Below are 16,519 nucleotides of genomic sequence, written 5' to 3'. Positions count from 1 at the left end.
TAAAACAGTGATAAATCAAAACGTGTTCCAAATATGTTGTTGGGACATTAGAAAGAAGAATACAGAACATAGTAAAATCACACTGCTACAGGTCCTGGATGCTATTCTTACATATGAATGGTTAGAAAGTTAAGGGTCTGTTTGTAAATTATAAAGAATTTTCATAATGGTCACAAAGATGCTAACCCAGGAATGCAGGGGTACAGAAATTGGCCAATAAAGGGTTAAGGATGGATGCTCTGATAGTCTGGCTCTAGACCTAAAATATTTTAACCTTTTTAGATGTTTTTTTTCCCTAGTCATTTCTTCTTGCAGAAGTTTCAATGAAAGGTGTGATCTTCTTAGAAACTTTCATTCTCAGAAGTATGAAGATTGAGGAAGTACAGTATAGTGAGAAAAACATAAAGTTTGAGGACATGTTATTTATGTTTCTTCCAGGTTCTAGAGAGAAAGTGGTTATTTCTTATAGACTCTGAAAAACAGAATGGTAGTCCATAGGCCACAAGTAAGTCGTGCTAATTCAATGAGCCTCATGGTGCTCTCCTAAATGGGAATGGTACGGATCATTGAGATTACTTGCAAGTAAGGGAAAAGGACATAGCATACTTGTGATTGTTTTAAAATATTTCTGTCAGAAATAGCAAAAAGACAGAGCAAAAGCATGTAGCTTTAAAATCAATACTTTCAGAACTATTTTATTCTATATAGTATGTATATATATAGATAGTATATAGCGTATATGTCTCTTGTTCTCTGTGACTCTCTGTCTCCTCTCTCTCTCTCTCTCTCTCTCTCTCTCTCTCTCTCTCTCTCTCTCTTTGTGTGTGTGTGTGTTTCTCTTTGTTCCCCATGCGTGTGTGTGTCTGAGAAGGAGAGAGAGAAAGAGAGAGAGACAGAGAGAGAGAGAGAGAGAGAGAGAGAGAGAGAGAGAGAGAGAGAGAATAAAGTCCTGCTATATGCAGATAGCCAGGGTTGAGGAGTGAGTGCAGGCTCCTTCATAGTTCTTGTCAAGGATGTCACCTCCTACCTACTTCTTACATCTATACCTAGTCCTTATACTTCCATTTGCTGCCAGGCTCAGAAAACATTTGTTTCCGATTGCCTGTCTGAGGTGGATGATGGGATATGTTCCTTTTTCATAAGTCTTAACTAAAACATGCTAACCTAGGAATTTGGAAATGTAAAAATAAAATTATATGTTGCATAAAAATTGCTTAGGATAGAGAAGACCTAACCCATTAAAATACATTCCTAATGAAACAATACCTGGCCATACAGGGTTTATGTTTCCTGTCTCACCTAATTTTTCAGTCACCTATATCTAGATACTATTTTTATCAAAGAGTTATTTTAAAATGTGCAAGAAGGAAGGGAGAGCATGAGAGACCGCACCCTCTCTGCAAGAGCTAGCTAAAAATAAAGTTGATGAGTGGCTAAAATGCAAAGAAAAGAACTAAATCTCTGGAGCTACAAGCATGGAGAGCTGAAGAATGAGCAAAAGTTCATGTAATGGTGTAACAACTTATAAAAGAAATCTTAATGTTCCTTACTAAACCTTGTATGTCATGTAAGTTTGGGCTGTAGGAAGCAATGAAGAAGAAATGAGTATTCATGAATCTGATCTTATGTGTGATTATATTGTTATCTGACCATCAGTGAAAATATCCCTGTATTCTCATTCATGGTGAGTGCTGCGCCCAGGAACACTCTAACCTCTCATTTTAGTGAAAGATGATCAGTACCCATTTCTCCAACAAAGGATTTTTGTGTTATGTGCACAGTAGTTATATATGTAGATAGAAAAGATAAACCAATAGGTTTCAGTGAAGGAAATATGTTAAATAAGTAGGACTGACTATTGTGTTAAAATTGAAATAAAATATGAACGAGCACTTGTACCTGTAAAGAGCAAGGTCTGAGAGCGCTTATTTGAGAGGAGAGCATTTGAGCAAACACTAGAGGCTAAGAACATGAAATCAAGCAAGTCCTGCTTGCTTGAGAGTTCACTTTAATTGAATAAAGTTGGGTAGGATGACAGAGGGAGAAAACAGGATGCATTACACTTTAAATATTTTTCAGGCACCTTACATGGCTCTAATATTACTGCAAGTAGATTATACAGCAATTAAAAGATTTAAAAACAATAATGTGACTCACAGAACACATGAAGCTCATGAAGAAGGAAGACCAAAGTGTGGGTGCTTCAGTTTTTCTTAGAAGGAGTAACAAAATACTCATGGGAGCAAATATGGAGTCAAAGTGTGGAACAAAAACTGAAGAAGGGGCCATTTGGAGACTGCCTCACCTCAGTATCCATTCCATGTGCAGTCACCAAAGGCAGATGCTGTTGTGGATGCCAGGAAGTACATGATGACAGGAGCCTGATATAGCTGTATTCTTAGAGGAGATATACACAGAGGCTGATGCTCACAGCTAACCATTCTGATCAAGGAGTTCCCAATGGAAGAGTTAGAGAGAAGACTGAAGGAGCTGAAGGGGTTTGTAGCCCCATGGGAGAGCAACAATACCAACCAACCAGAGCTCCCGGGGTCTAAACCACCAGTCTGAGAGCACACAGGGAAGGGACCCATGGCTCGAGCTGTATACATAGTGAAGGATGGCTTTGTCAGGCATAGGTGTGAAAGAAGGTCCTTGGTCCTGTGAAGGCTGGATGCCCCAGTGGGAAATTTGAAGGTGGGGAAGTGGGAGTGGGTGGGTAGGTAGAGGCACACCCTCATAGAAGCAGGAGGGGAGATGAGATAGGGTGTGTCTGGGGGATAAGAAAAGGAGATAACATCTGAAATGTAAATAAATAAAATATTCAATATTTATAAGAAGGCATAAGCCAATGTCAGCCCACTAAGTAAAGTATTGTAACATCATCTTCAAATATAATGAAAGCATCAAACTAGGAAAAGCTGTAGAAGACAGTGAGAATTTACAAATTATAGGATTTACCACGGAATCAAATGCAGAATGGGGCTGAAAGAAAATTCTAAGGAATCTCCAGGATTTAGGCCTAAGCAATAATATTGCATGCACGAAACTGCTGGACAGTAAGGCTTAACGGGGGCATGTAAAAGAAGCAAATGGCAGGCTGATTTTGCCGAGATACCTGTTAGAGGCTTAGAAATAATCTCTGGGCAAGGGAGAAGAGAGAAAATGGAGATAGAGAAAGAAACTTGGAGTCTATGGTGGATGTGTAGCTCATTCACCTTTATCAACTTAAAGAAAGCAATGGGAGACTGGATAGGGAGTACACATCAGGGTAGGAGAAGGAGCCCAAACTAGTAAAACATGAGATGAGGGAACAGTAAACAGGACATCAAGGACAATTTGGCATAATACTAGCCCAGAGAAAAATAAATGTTCCAAGAACAAGAGTAGAATTTACTAGCCCTACAAAGGATGGAGAATTCATCCACTCCTTCAGTAATATGAATCAATATAATGTTTTATTATAACATTTTTACTGGGTCAATAGGGGAAGATGTGATAATATATCTTTGAGAAGAGAAAAAACCAATTTGGATACAACAAATGGGGCAGCTATATTTACTAGTTAGACACATAGAAACGTATTTAAAGATATAAAGATATGCTTCATAGGAAAATGTAAAAATGAAAAATATCAAATGTCAAAGAGCAAATTTTTCTGATATGCCAAGTATTGTATTTTTAAGAGTAAGAAAAAAGAAAAGAACTATTTTAGAATTTTACTCTAATAGGCAATATAATTTGATGTTAGAAATAAAATATTTTCCTAGATCATTTAATAAATTGAAGCTTTCTTTCTTTCTTTCTTTCTTTCTTTCTTTCTTTCTTTCTTTCTTTTTTCTTCCCTTCTTTCTTTCTGTCTTTTTCTTTCTGTTTTGTAGATAAAGTTATGTTAATCCTTGCAAAGTGTACTATAACATACATAAAAGAATGGTTATATTATTCATATGCATATCATCTTCATACACAGGTATTCACAGACCCAAACAGGAAATAAGAGACAATTTAAGGCAGTGCTTTTGAGCACTCTATATTATACAAAGTCATGATTCATTCCCCTGTGCACATTTATTCAAATTTAAAATATGGAGCCTTCAAACATCATTGCATTTTCAGAAATACTTTATAATAGCTGAGACTTGATTTCAAAGCTTTCCATTCATACATATTTAAAGAAGCGATAAGTAAACCATAACAGGTACCTAACTAAAATAATAATCCTAATTATCGTCTTCTAGAAGAAAAGACTACTGGCCACTAGGGAAGTTCATGGGGAAGCTTCTCAGACCAACATTTGGGAAGCCATTCAAGAAGCAAAGACAGACTGCTATGAGCTACCTACCTCTCGGATGTCCCGTTGATATTTTGTGTTCATTTCTTCTGTTTTAATGAGGTCCTTTCTTGCTGTCTCTGCTTCTTGCTCCACTTCTCCCACCCGAGAAGAAAGAGCTGTTAAGCGTTCTTTCATTTGGGCCATTTCATAATTTTGCTTTTCAAGCAATTCTTGCAGCTCGACGATCTGGCTGGTGTCATCTGTTGAATCTATGGAGCCATTGGATAGTCGCTGCAAGAAGAGATGGAAGCATGACACTTAGTATCTTCTTTATTCCTAACCCAAAGCATGAGAGGTAAAATGGGGAACTAAGCAGTCTTCACAACGAGAAATAAGAATTCTGAAACAAACTAGTGTTGGTGAGAAACTATGATATTGATAAATCTGATATTACTAGATAAAGAAAAATGACATGGAGGAGCCAGAGATGTCACTGAGCAGTTCTGTCCTAGCAGGGGACCTGGAAAGAGTTCTGTTTATGCCCTGTGTAACTCTAGTTCCAGGAGATCTTATGTCTAACTCTGGGCTGCACAGGAACAAGTCCACATATGCACACACACACACACACACACACACACACACACACACAGAAGAGAGAGAGAGAGAGAGAGAGAGAGAGACAGACCGAGAGACAGAGACAGACAATAATTATATATATATGCAAGCCAGTAGTTTTCAGCCGGGGCTATAGATGCATTTGCATAACAATTTTATATGTTATATGTGAAAGCTAAGTGATTTAGGATAGGTTACATATATATGTGATAAATATAACACATTATTTTAATAAATTGGAATATAAACTATGTAATATTTCTATTTTTGATCCAAATAATTTTGAACTTCGCAGGCTTTATTTCACTTTATGTTTTAAATAAAATATTTTATATACTTTAAACAGTTTATCTGGCTCATGTACTTTCTCTTCCCCAAAATATTCCCACATCCTCCCACCTTCAAAGCTATCCAGCTCTTGAAAACATGTTATCTCCTTATGCTGGCTAACTTTTCCTATGCATAGGGCCCATGTTAGAGTGCGGTTGATATGCCTAGTGTCACTCCGTTGGAGAAAATTGATTTTCCCTTTTCCAGAAGGCATCAATTACAAGGAGCTGCTTGTTTAGAGATGAAGCTTTGTTTCCACTTTACCTTCTCAGTGCTGAGATTATTGTATGGTTTGAATTTGGGCATCATGTATATAACGTTATAGTCTCTATGAGTTCATGAGTTCCCATGTGTACCAGTCCTGTTATAGATGGTTGGTGCCTCTTCCTTTGAGTCATTAAACACTTCTGGGTCTTACAATATTTCTCCCTCCTCTTTCACATAGATTCCCCAGCACTGAAAATGGGGACAGTTGATAAAGAAATCCCATTTAGGTCTGTATGTATCAAAATCTTTCATTTTCCATATAATGTTCAGTTGTGGGCGTGTGTTTTAGCATCTACTATAAAAAGTTTCTCTAATGAGGCCTGCATGATGAAATGATTTATTCAAGTAGCAATATGTCATTAGGAATGGTTTTATTGGTATTTTTTTTTTTAGCAGACTAATAGTATTAGGCTTTCCCTTAGGTACCATGACTTGATGTAGTTTTAGGCTCTTGACCACTTTATCAACATTAGGTTTGGTTCCATCTCATAGAATGGGCCTTAAATCAATCAAAAAGTGTCTGGTTATTTCCACAACATCTGTTCCATTATTCTACCAGAATTATCTTGCAGTCAGATTCTTGTTGTAGGTTTCAGGATTTTTATCTGGGTATTATTTGATGATTACTTATCTCCTCCTGTAGTGTGCAAAGTATATCTCAGCACCATGAAAACAAGTCACTAATGGCTAAGTTTCAAGCTGGGCACCAGCTTTATTTCATGTTGTATAATCTAAGTACATCGTATTTTCAGCAATAGGGCCTTATCATCAGTTCATGGATGTTAACCACAAGTGTTGACAATCTCTAATGATGGCTGGGCAATCTTAGGACAATTTCAGCCAACTACTAAACAAGACGTAATACATTACTAGCACAGTGAATTCTACTTGGTGGTTATAGATGTTTAGTTGAGGTATGATCTCCCCCACCCTATAGTGACTGCATTTAAAATTCTTTCATATATTTATAAATTTTAGAAACTTTCTACACTAGCAGATTTCCATATGGCTTGTCAAGGAGCTTTTAATGACAGTAGGACCTCCCCATACTTCCTTCTTTACCCAGAATTCCATCCTAATCCCAATGTTGTTTTATAGAGTGATGAATGGGACACTAAAATTACAGGTCTTAGTCTTAATGATATGCATACAAATAACATTTATACTTTTGTTGAAATAACATAACTTTTATGATGATACCTCTGAAATTATGATTTCTGCATTGCCAGAATTTAAACATTGTATATGCACAAGACACAGAAGAGGAAGCTGACAATGCTCAAATATGCTGAAACAGTTATTTCCACTTTTTGGAAAAGATGTCTAGAAAGTAGGGGAAATCTATGTTTCAAAAGTTTCTTACAAACCAATACTCAAACTATTTAAAGAAAGCAAAGAACTCAATATCAAAAAAAAAAAAAACCTAAAGAGAAGCATATGAAGAAATCTTCAAAGGATCTAGAGACATATTTCTTAAAGTAAAACTTAAATATGATCAGATTTATGAAAATAGTTTCAGCATTAAAAATCATCAAGAAAGGTAAAAAGCAAAACAACAATGAAATATTTTCTCATGATTATTCTATTGCAAGTTATACAAATGTTCGAGGACAGCATATGTTGACAAAAATTTACATTGAGTGAATATAAATAATACAGTGACTACGGAATGTGATAAGGTATCAATATAAGAAAAACAGAATTGCATATAATTTAGCACACTCAGTGTTCACTGTATAACTAAACATCCAAAGGAGTATTTTACTATGCCATCCCTACCTTGTTATTTAATGTAGTATATTATTCATAATAGTGAACATACGGCATCAAAATGCTTCGTAACTGATCCCATGGGTGGATAAAATGTAGTACATATGCTAATAGAACACTGTCTCACTTTATAACAAAGAAACCTTTCATTTGGTGTACCATGATTGAACTTGGAGGAGACTATAAATATAATGAACCAGAAAATTGGTGACAACATAATCTTGGGTAGATGCAAAATTTCATGTGTGTGCAGTGTCAAACAAAGGTAACAAAGTATAACAGAGTAATAGAATAAAAATTCAGAAAGAAAAGAAAGATCATTGGTAAAGGAATGCATTAATCAAAAGAAAATGAAGTATTTCAGTTACATAAAAGGAACATGTTTTAGTGATCTATTGTACATGTGACTAGCAGTTACAAATTTCAAGTAGAGTGGACAATCAGACAGGGATTAGTAAATTATCATGAATGAACATACATGAATTATTTTTCAATGAGTAAGGTGACATTATTGGGGTGTTATACGTTGGTGAAAAACACCTACCAGACATAAACATATACATATAAGGACCTGAATTCCCTCACCAATATTGTACACAAGCAGGGAGTGCCTATGGATAGAAAGTAAAGAAGGGAGAGAGACAAAGAGAGGGAAGGAGGGAGAGACGGAGGGAGGGAGGGAGGGAGAAAATAGGAGGAGAGGAAACTAGAAAAAAGGAGAAATGAAAGAGGAAAAAAAGACAAAGAGAATTAATTACAAAGTAAGGAAGGAAGGGAAGGAGGAAGAAAGAAAAATAGCAGAAGGAAGGATGGATGGATTAGAGAAAGGAAAGGGAAGGAAGAAATATGGGAAGGAAGAAAGGCAGGAAAATAAGAAATGTTGTCCCATAGAAACTTAGAAGCTAAGTTCAAGTTCTGTGTCTGTAGTTGTACAGAGACAGGGAGGAGATGATTTTCAAAAAGAGAAAGATCTCAACCAAGCAGAAACAGGAAGGTCTGGGAAGAGCTAAGCAGCACAGTTTGTTCCACCGAGATGCTTACTTAACAGCATGAGTTTGTTCCAACTCTCCATAAATTAGGAAACATTTGAATAGAAATGTAAATGTGTCCTCCTCGTATGTGCAATTTTGTTCCTAAGAAGCATCACCGAAACCAGAAAATATCTCTTCTAAATTAGTTGTCATGCTCTCTCTGCCCGTTGGCTACCTCAGTGGATCTAAGTCATAGGCATGAATTACAAGGTAACTCGTCCACATCTGTTTCGCACATCTCTGTGGATCTTAGTTGCCTCTGCAACTACCACTTAACAACAAAAGACAAGGTTTTCTCTCTTGTGACACATGCACACCCTTTTTAAAAACAAGTGCTTTTTGATGGTAACGAACTGTATTTTTCAGTTCCAAGATGCTATTATTACAACTTAAAACCCTGTAAACTATCACAGCGACTACACACCTAGAAAATGGTACTAGCCTTCCCTGAAGTCCATCTCTCAGTTGCTCATCAGTGTACTCTTCTCGGTTGTTGTGCAGATAGTTGCATAATGCAAGAGTTTACAGTTAGCTTCTTCTAAGAACAGCTCCTGGAGAGTTACTCTGCGATCACCCCTCTACAAGCAACATCTCAGGCATGGAGGACAATAGTCACTGAAGGAGAGTATAGCTAAACATCTACATTCATACGGGTCTCCTAACAACTGGAGCAAGGACTGTCTCTGCCTCTGTTGTCCTTAGATCCCTTTCTTCTAATTGGTCTGCCTTGTCTGGCCTCAGTGGGAGAGGCTGTACTTAGTCCTGTTGCTACATGATGTGCCAGGGCTGGTTGGTACATATCAGGGGCCACTTCTTCTCCTCAGAGAAGGGAAGGTGGGAATGGGGGAAGGGGTGGGAGGGCGAGACTTAGAGTAAAAGATGGAGGAGGGTTGGGATCAGGATATAAAGTGAACAAATGAGCGAATACATACATACATACATACATACATACATACATACATACATAATACATACTATAGGATTAATTGGAATAGCTTCCATCTTTTTCCTTTTTTTGTCAAGGTCCAGAAACTGCTTTATGAGTGTATTGTTATCAAGTGTTCAGTGCAACCGCAACTGTATGAGAATGAGTTATAGAGATCCAACTACAATCCTAACACAAACACATAATGTGTAGTGGTTTGTTGTTTTTCTGGTAAGAAAAATACCTATACAGTTAAATTTTTAAATGTCTGAAAAATTATAGAATGGAAATCTGAACTCACTGTTTAAGATAGTTTATATTTCCCACAATGGAAAACAGCAGATTACTTGCATCTGCAATAACTCCAAATGACTCACAGAAAGCATTATGTTAAGAAAAGGAAGGGTAAATCTAGAGAAGTGGACAAGTACACTTCAGTTTACATGGACATCTACGCCAGATAATTCTACCCAAGAAATGCAGGAAGGCAAAAAGCAGATTAGCTGCTTCCTTGGCCATGGTACTGGAAGTTATTGCACAGGAGCATGAATTAACTTTAAAGTGTGAAGCAATTCTTTTTTCTGAAATGGGGTGGTGTTCATATAGATATAACTCTATAAACATGTAAAATTTTATGCAAAATGTAATTAACAGAGTTGCTTTATTAAAACACTTCACAAATCTGTAAAATGATTCAAAAATACTTTTTAATGAAAAAAATTCCATTTAGCATCACAGAATCCTGAAGACCTGTGGCAAATTAAGATTTACGTAGTTGTCTTAGTTCATATCACAGTGATAAAACACTATGACCAAAAGAAACTTGAGGAGAAAAGGGTTTGTATCATCTTGAACTTACAGGTTATAGTCAATAATCAAGAAAAGTCAAGGCAGAATCTCAAGCCTGGCAGAAACATGGAGGCAGAAATTCAAGAAAACCCATTGAGAAATGCTCCTCACTGTCTTGCTTTCCATGGTGTGTTGTTTCTGCTTTCTATAGCTCCTAGAACTTCCAGCCTTAAGGTGGTACTGCAGATACTGAGCTAGGCTATCTAATATCAGTCATCAATCAAGAAAATACAGCACAGGCTTGCCTACAAACCAGTCTTGTTGGTATTTTTTTCTGAGTTAAGTTTCTCTTTTCCTGTATAACTGTACCTTTTGTTAAGTTGCCATAAAACTAGCTATCATAATATTCAGTTGCTTACCTAGTCGTAATGAACTGGACTAAAATGCATGACTAAATTCCAGTTCAGTTTGTCTACCACTCACTGTACTAAGCCTATAATACAAACATACACAAAAATGGTTAAAATTGTATACACTGTGTAACTGAAAGAAGGACCAAAAATCAAATATACATACATATATATATGTGTGTGTGTAAAAATTACTGTTATATACATAAAATATATAAGTATATATAATACATATGATCAGTTATGTGTACATTCATAAATATATATATAGATTTGAATAATGTGTATCTATCTCAATTATGTACATATTTTATGAGTATTTATTTAGTACAAGCTGGTGGCAATTTTTTAATTAGAAAAAACTATTACTGTTGCAATTCTGTGCACCTAAAGTCCATTAAAATCTTGTTTAATACCAGAAGCTTTAAAAGGTTTAAGATGAGATAATTTTAAACAAATATAAACAGTAATCAGGTAACTAAAATAAAATACTTTTAAAATGTTAACCTTTAAATTCATTAAGCAGCAGAACTGCATTGCGTAGCCTGAACACACCTGTGAAATTTAGAGCACTGTATGAAAATCTTCTGGGTTGATCTGCCAATTTACTTTTACCTGAAGTGTTTATGAAACTTCCTTGTTTATAACTATACAAACAGTTTTAAAATTCTATGCTATCGATGGAACCAGGGGATGTTGTGTAAGTACTGTATCCCCCAAATTACAGCTCAAGCCCCTAAAATAAAGGTTCATTTAAAAAAGTATTCATTTCTGATTAACCATATATTTAAATATTATTTGTTTACTGGTGCCGAGAAAGAATATTTAGTTTGTATTAATACATTTAAGAGTTATTATTTTATTTTCAGTTATAAAAATATTCTCAACATGTACACCTACACAAAAGCTAGTTTCTCTCTTTACTATATTTCAAATAGATTACCATTCTCTCATGTGTCTTCTTAATACTGATATTTCTAAAAGAAAACAGAAATAGGAAGATAGAAGAGTATATGATTGAAATTGATATTCTTATTAAGTAAATTCTTATAATAGAGGCATAAATACTATTAAAATTTACTAAAACCTACAGTGACCACTAAATAGCTCCATTCCATTTTTACAAGTAACTCTGGCATTTAATAGTTAGCAGTGTATTGCCAATTATATTGTCAAGAAAATATAGTGAAATTCTCAACCATTTTTATATATCATCAGGCTTTTCTAGACTGGGAAGAGTCCTAAAAAGTAGGAGAAACTTTTAAATATCTATTTTTTTCTGTGAGAAAAAGATTGTATAAATAAAAGTATGTAGAGCTATAAAATAAATACAGAACACAGATTCAGACAGGAAAATATTGATAGGCATAAATATAGTGAGAAGAGTAATAAAAATGTAGGTGGTTGATTTACAGTTAGCATAAATCAATAATGCATTTATGTAAAGAATGTATCTGAATGAAATGTTAAATATACTATTCTGCAAGCTAACAAAAACATGAGTGAGTGACATAAATAAATTCTATTCTAAGCATTAGTACAAGGAGAGATCTTGGAAGGATTCAAGTACTGGAGTAACCTAAAAACACTACTGTTTCTTCCTAGAGATCATGAAGGACCATGTAATATGCTAAATTCTTGTGCTTCCATTTAGATCCAAGTTGTCAAATAAGACTGTATACTGATTACAATAGCAATATGACCTGCCTTCCCTCCCAAAATAAACTGTAAGGATTCTCTCTCCAAATGTGAGTTCAAAACAATATTCCAGTGCTGCTGAAATTCCTTAAGTTCTCATCATGTAAATATAAGTGAATGATGTAACTTGGTTATTTAATGTCTGTTAATTATATAAGATGCATAATAGAAATTGATGCACAAAGAGCAAAGTAGTTTGGTTGACACTTCAAAATGTCACGAGATGAAGTTTTCACATTTGATATTCTGGTTCCAATATCTGCTTCCAAAATTTCTCGTTCTTGCCTCCCCCTATTTCTGTTCATTTTTTTCTTTCTTCCATTTATCTACTAATTCAATAAACACAACTCTATTTAAAATTCCAACTCTATTTATTTGTATTATGCCAGTTACAAAGGAAGTCTTGTTCTTAGATGAACAAGACTCTTGTCCTGCTTGACAATAACGTAATGTGTGCTTTACTGAGTATGGATACAAGCAAACCATGTAAACAAGTGTGTGCATGGAACCTGAAATAATTTACTGAATACAGGCACAAAGGTTTTAATATTGTAAATCATAAATTAGGTGAACTTTAGAACTGTCAACAATATTGTTCTTTAAATTTTCTTATTCTGCTTTTTTTCTTTCAAATATTGGAAATGTTCACTAATTTCAAATGTATCTAACATATAACATATTTTATCTTTTATTTAAGGTTCTCTACCACATAATTGAGAGCTGTTGTTTTCACCTCTGCATTGTCTCCTTAACTCTATTTTATACCATTAAAGCTTTTTATAAATCTAGAGTTTAAGCAGAGCAGAAACAAATTTTTATTCAGTGTCTGATTTTTAGAATACTTTGGATAGCTGAATGAGAAACTATTGATGCACTCCATTCTGGACAATATAAAATGGTAGATTTTTCTATGTAATTGTTTTACAAATTTTCTTAGGTATTAACATTTAGATGGGACTAAGAGTCACAGATCAAGGTCATGGTGGTACTTTATTGGTTGTTGTATCTTATTAGCCATTAAATATAAAAGTAGCACAAAAGTAAAATGGAATAATAAAGCAATAAATTATTGAGAAAGTCAGAGTCATAAAATGATAGGCCCCCAAAAATATTTTTTAACTTGGTATCAACTACTAGTCATCTTTAAATGTTTCACATCAAATGTCCTCTATCATTCTTAATTTTAAAACAAACAGTGGTCTTTGTTGGTAAGCATAAAATATACTTTTTTCTTATGTCCCCCTTATTTATTTGTTATTTTTAACCAACTGAATTCAGTTATTGTTACCTATTTGTGAATGAGGTGTGGAGTCATCTATTGCACATGGGGAATCTGTCACTTGCCATAAACTAAAGAAAAGTGACTTTCTTCCTCAGGAGGCATCAGTAAGTTCTCCTCCCCTAAAGGTGAAGCTTCACAATCTCCTTTTATTTCTAAAATTTTTAGTGGCGAGATTTTGTGCACATCTTTTGTAGGTAACCACAGATGTTAAGTATTTGATTTTTTTTTTATGATAGCCAACAACAACAGCAACAACAAAAATAGCATCTCACGGCTCTCTTGTCCATCTTCTGGCTCTTATATTCTCTATTACCGCTGCCCCTACATTGTTGGAGACTGGCAGGGAAAAGGTGTTAAGCCTGTCTACAGCTGAACACTCAGAGTAGTTGGAGAAGGGACTGAAGGAGCTGAGGGGGTTTGCAGCCCTGTGGGGGGAGCAACAGTGTCAACCTGGCAGACCACCCGGAGCTCCCAGGGACTGGATCTCCAACCAAAGAGTACACATGGAAGGACCCATGGCTCCAGCCGTGTATGTGTCAGAAGATGACCTGTTTGACATGAGAGGGAGGAGCGGCCCTTGGTACTGTAGGACTTCCATGGCCGTGTAAGGGCCAAGAGATCTCTGCTCAGTTCAAGATTAATTTACCCCCTGTTGTTTAACTAAAGTCCACTGTAACTTTAGAAATATTGTTTTACCTTTGATTTATATTGAACAACCAAGAGTACAGGCAATTACCTGCATTGTTTGGGTACTTGTCAGAAAAGTTGGACCAACAATTTTAGGGTTGTATCCTGTACCTGGCACTGAGATTTTCATGCAACAAGCAATGCTTTCCGGGAATAACTCTCTCTCCTTCCCTCTCTCTCTCCCTCCACTGTCTCTTTCCCCCGTGTGTGTGTGTGTGTGTGTGTGTGTGTGTGTGTGTGTGTGTGTGTATGTATGTGTGTGTGTGTGTGTGTGTGTTGGTTAACACACTGCCTATTCCTTTCCTCTGCTACCTTGTCCCCATTTCCACATAAATCTTCAGTTCTCAGTATTCTTTCTTTGTTAGTTTATATCACATATGTTCTACTGTCATCTCTGATTATATATTTCACTTGGGTTGCAAGATTACAGACTCCCAAATAGCTTCTTTATGCATAATCTATTTTGGTTAAGCTTTCCTCTAGTCCCTCATGTCCCAATCCCTGTCATTCTAGAACAATATGCTTGAACCTGTCTGCCTGTAGTATTGCCTATCTCTGCTTTCATTTCCCAAAATATTCTACTCTATTAACCTTCTCTAAACACATTCCCTGCACCACCGATGGCTTGTGTCTGTTTTCTGAAGTAGCCACATGTACTCTATTGGATGTACAAGACCTGTACAAGTTCAACCAGCAAATCCTCCACCAACCAGCAAATCCACAATTAATATCTTCTTGGAAACACAAAATTCTATTTTTTTCAATGGAGTGAAACTGTTTATACAAACCACAATCTGGGACAGACTCCATTCTTAGGTATAGGTATAGTTGACCAAAAAAACCCTTTCTCTCTCTCTCTCTCTCTCTCTCTCTCTCTCTCTCTCTCTCTCTCTCTCTCTGTGTGTGTGTGTGCGTGTTTAATTTTATTTATTCTGTTTTTGGAGAAAGAACATGAAGCTGGGAAGGTAAAGAGGTGTCAGAAGATCTGCAAACAGCTGAGGCAGAGGAAAGAACATGATAATAATAGAAAAAATATTAAAAAGACAAAAGTATTATATCCCCATTAGACTTCCCATGAGTGAAAATAAAAATAACAACAAAAATAAAATGTATTATAAATATAAGGCATTACTAAAAGTTAAATATAAAAAAAACTATACTATGTGATGTCATTCAGACTCCTGAAAATGAGCAACACAGTATGACAGTCATAATTTCTTTTCTTTTTCTTTTTTTATTAATTATTCCATTGGTATACATCTCAAATGATATCCCACTTCCCAGCTACCCCTCTACAAACCCTCCATCCTACATCTGTCCTCTATTCCCTCCCCTTTGCCTCTGTGGGTATGCTCTCCCACCCACCCACTCTCACCTCACCGCTCCAGCATCCCTCGAAGCTGGGGCATCAAACTTCCACAAGACCAAGAGACTCCCCTTCCATTGATGTCAGGTAAGCCCATCCTCTGCTACATATGTATCTGGAGCCATGGATCCCTCCAGGTACACTCCTTGGTTGCTGGTCTAGTCCCTGGGAGCACTGGGTGGTCTGGCCAGCCAATACTATTCTTCCTATGGAGTTGAAATCCCCTCTGCTCCTCCAATCCTACTGCCAGTTCCCGCACCGGGATCAGTCTTATGGTTGGCTCCAAGCATCCACATCTGTATTGGTCTGTTGCTGGCAGAACCTCTCAAGGAACAGCCACAACAGGTTCCTGTCAGCAATTGCCTCTTGGCAACAGCAAGTATTGGGGTTTGGTGTCTGCAGACAGGATGTATCCCCAGGTGTGGGGGTTCCCCGATGGCCTTTCCTTTAGTCTCTGCTCTATTTTTTGTCCCTGTCTTTCCTTTTGAACAGTCATGGTTTCAAAATAAATTTTTAATTATTTATAAAAATTAGAATATTTTAAATTTCTATAAAATTTAAAAGCAAGAATTTGATTGTTTGGTTTTGTTTGTATTGTTCTTTCTAAGGAATTGTAGTGTACTTAACTTCTTTTATTGTCATAATATTTAAACCAGCAAGAAAACTTACTATTATAAAAAACATTCGGATTCGTAGAACTATGCTATATTATAGCATTTCAAATCAAACTTAACTAAGGAATTTCTGTTCAACACGTCCATGATTAGTGTTCATAAGTATTAGAAGTGAAAATTAGTAGACTTATTCCATGTTATATCATGAAATAAACATTTAAAGTGGTTTTCATGAAAAAAAGACATCCATAACTTTTAAAAATCTTGAATATAGTTTGCAAGGATAAAAGAAGAACTTTTTTTCTTCTTTTATAGAATAAAAAAAAGTAACTATGTTATTATTTTACTTTTGGTTAGAAAGTCACTAACAGTCTCAGAAATCATTCTATGCTAAACTAAGAACTAAAGTAATGCGCTGGTTCTATTTTCTCAAATGTATCATTATTGTTTTTTAGATGTGTATAA

The 16,519-nt window shown here is 35.8% G+C and overlaps 1 protein-coding gene across 28 annotated transcripts in view; it reads right to left on the bottom strand.

Moving 5' to 3' along the window:
- Nucleotides 1-16,519, bottom strand: part of Ppfia2 (PPFI scaffold protein A2) — a 436,080-nt gene that overhangs the window by 107,169 nt on the left and 312,392 nt on the right. For all 28 annotated transcript variants that reach the window (XM_076920120.1, XM_076920126.1, XM_076920131.1 and 25 more), the window contains one exon: nucleotides 4,340-4,561. In XM_076920120.1, coding sequence (XP_076776235.1) covers nucleotides 4,340-4,561 — 222 coding nt within the window. The remainder of the gene's footprint in view (nucleotides 1-4,339; nucleotides 4,562-16,519) is intronic.

Source organism: Arvicanthis niloticus, chromosome 22 (genome assembly GCF_011762505.2).
Source record: "Arvicanthis niloticus isolate mArvNil1 chromosome 22, mArvNil1.pat.X, whole genome shotgun sequence".
In the NCBI taxonomy this organism is placed as follows: Eukaryota; Metazoa; Chordata; class Mammalia; order Rodentia; family Muridae; genus Arvicanthis; species Arvicanthis niloticus.
Note: the sequence above shows the minus strand (reverse complement) of the source record. Positions and strands in the feature narration are given on the sequence as shown.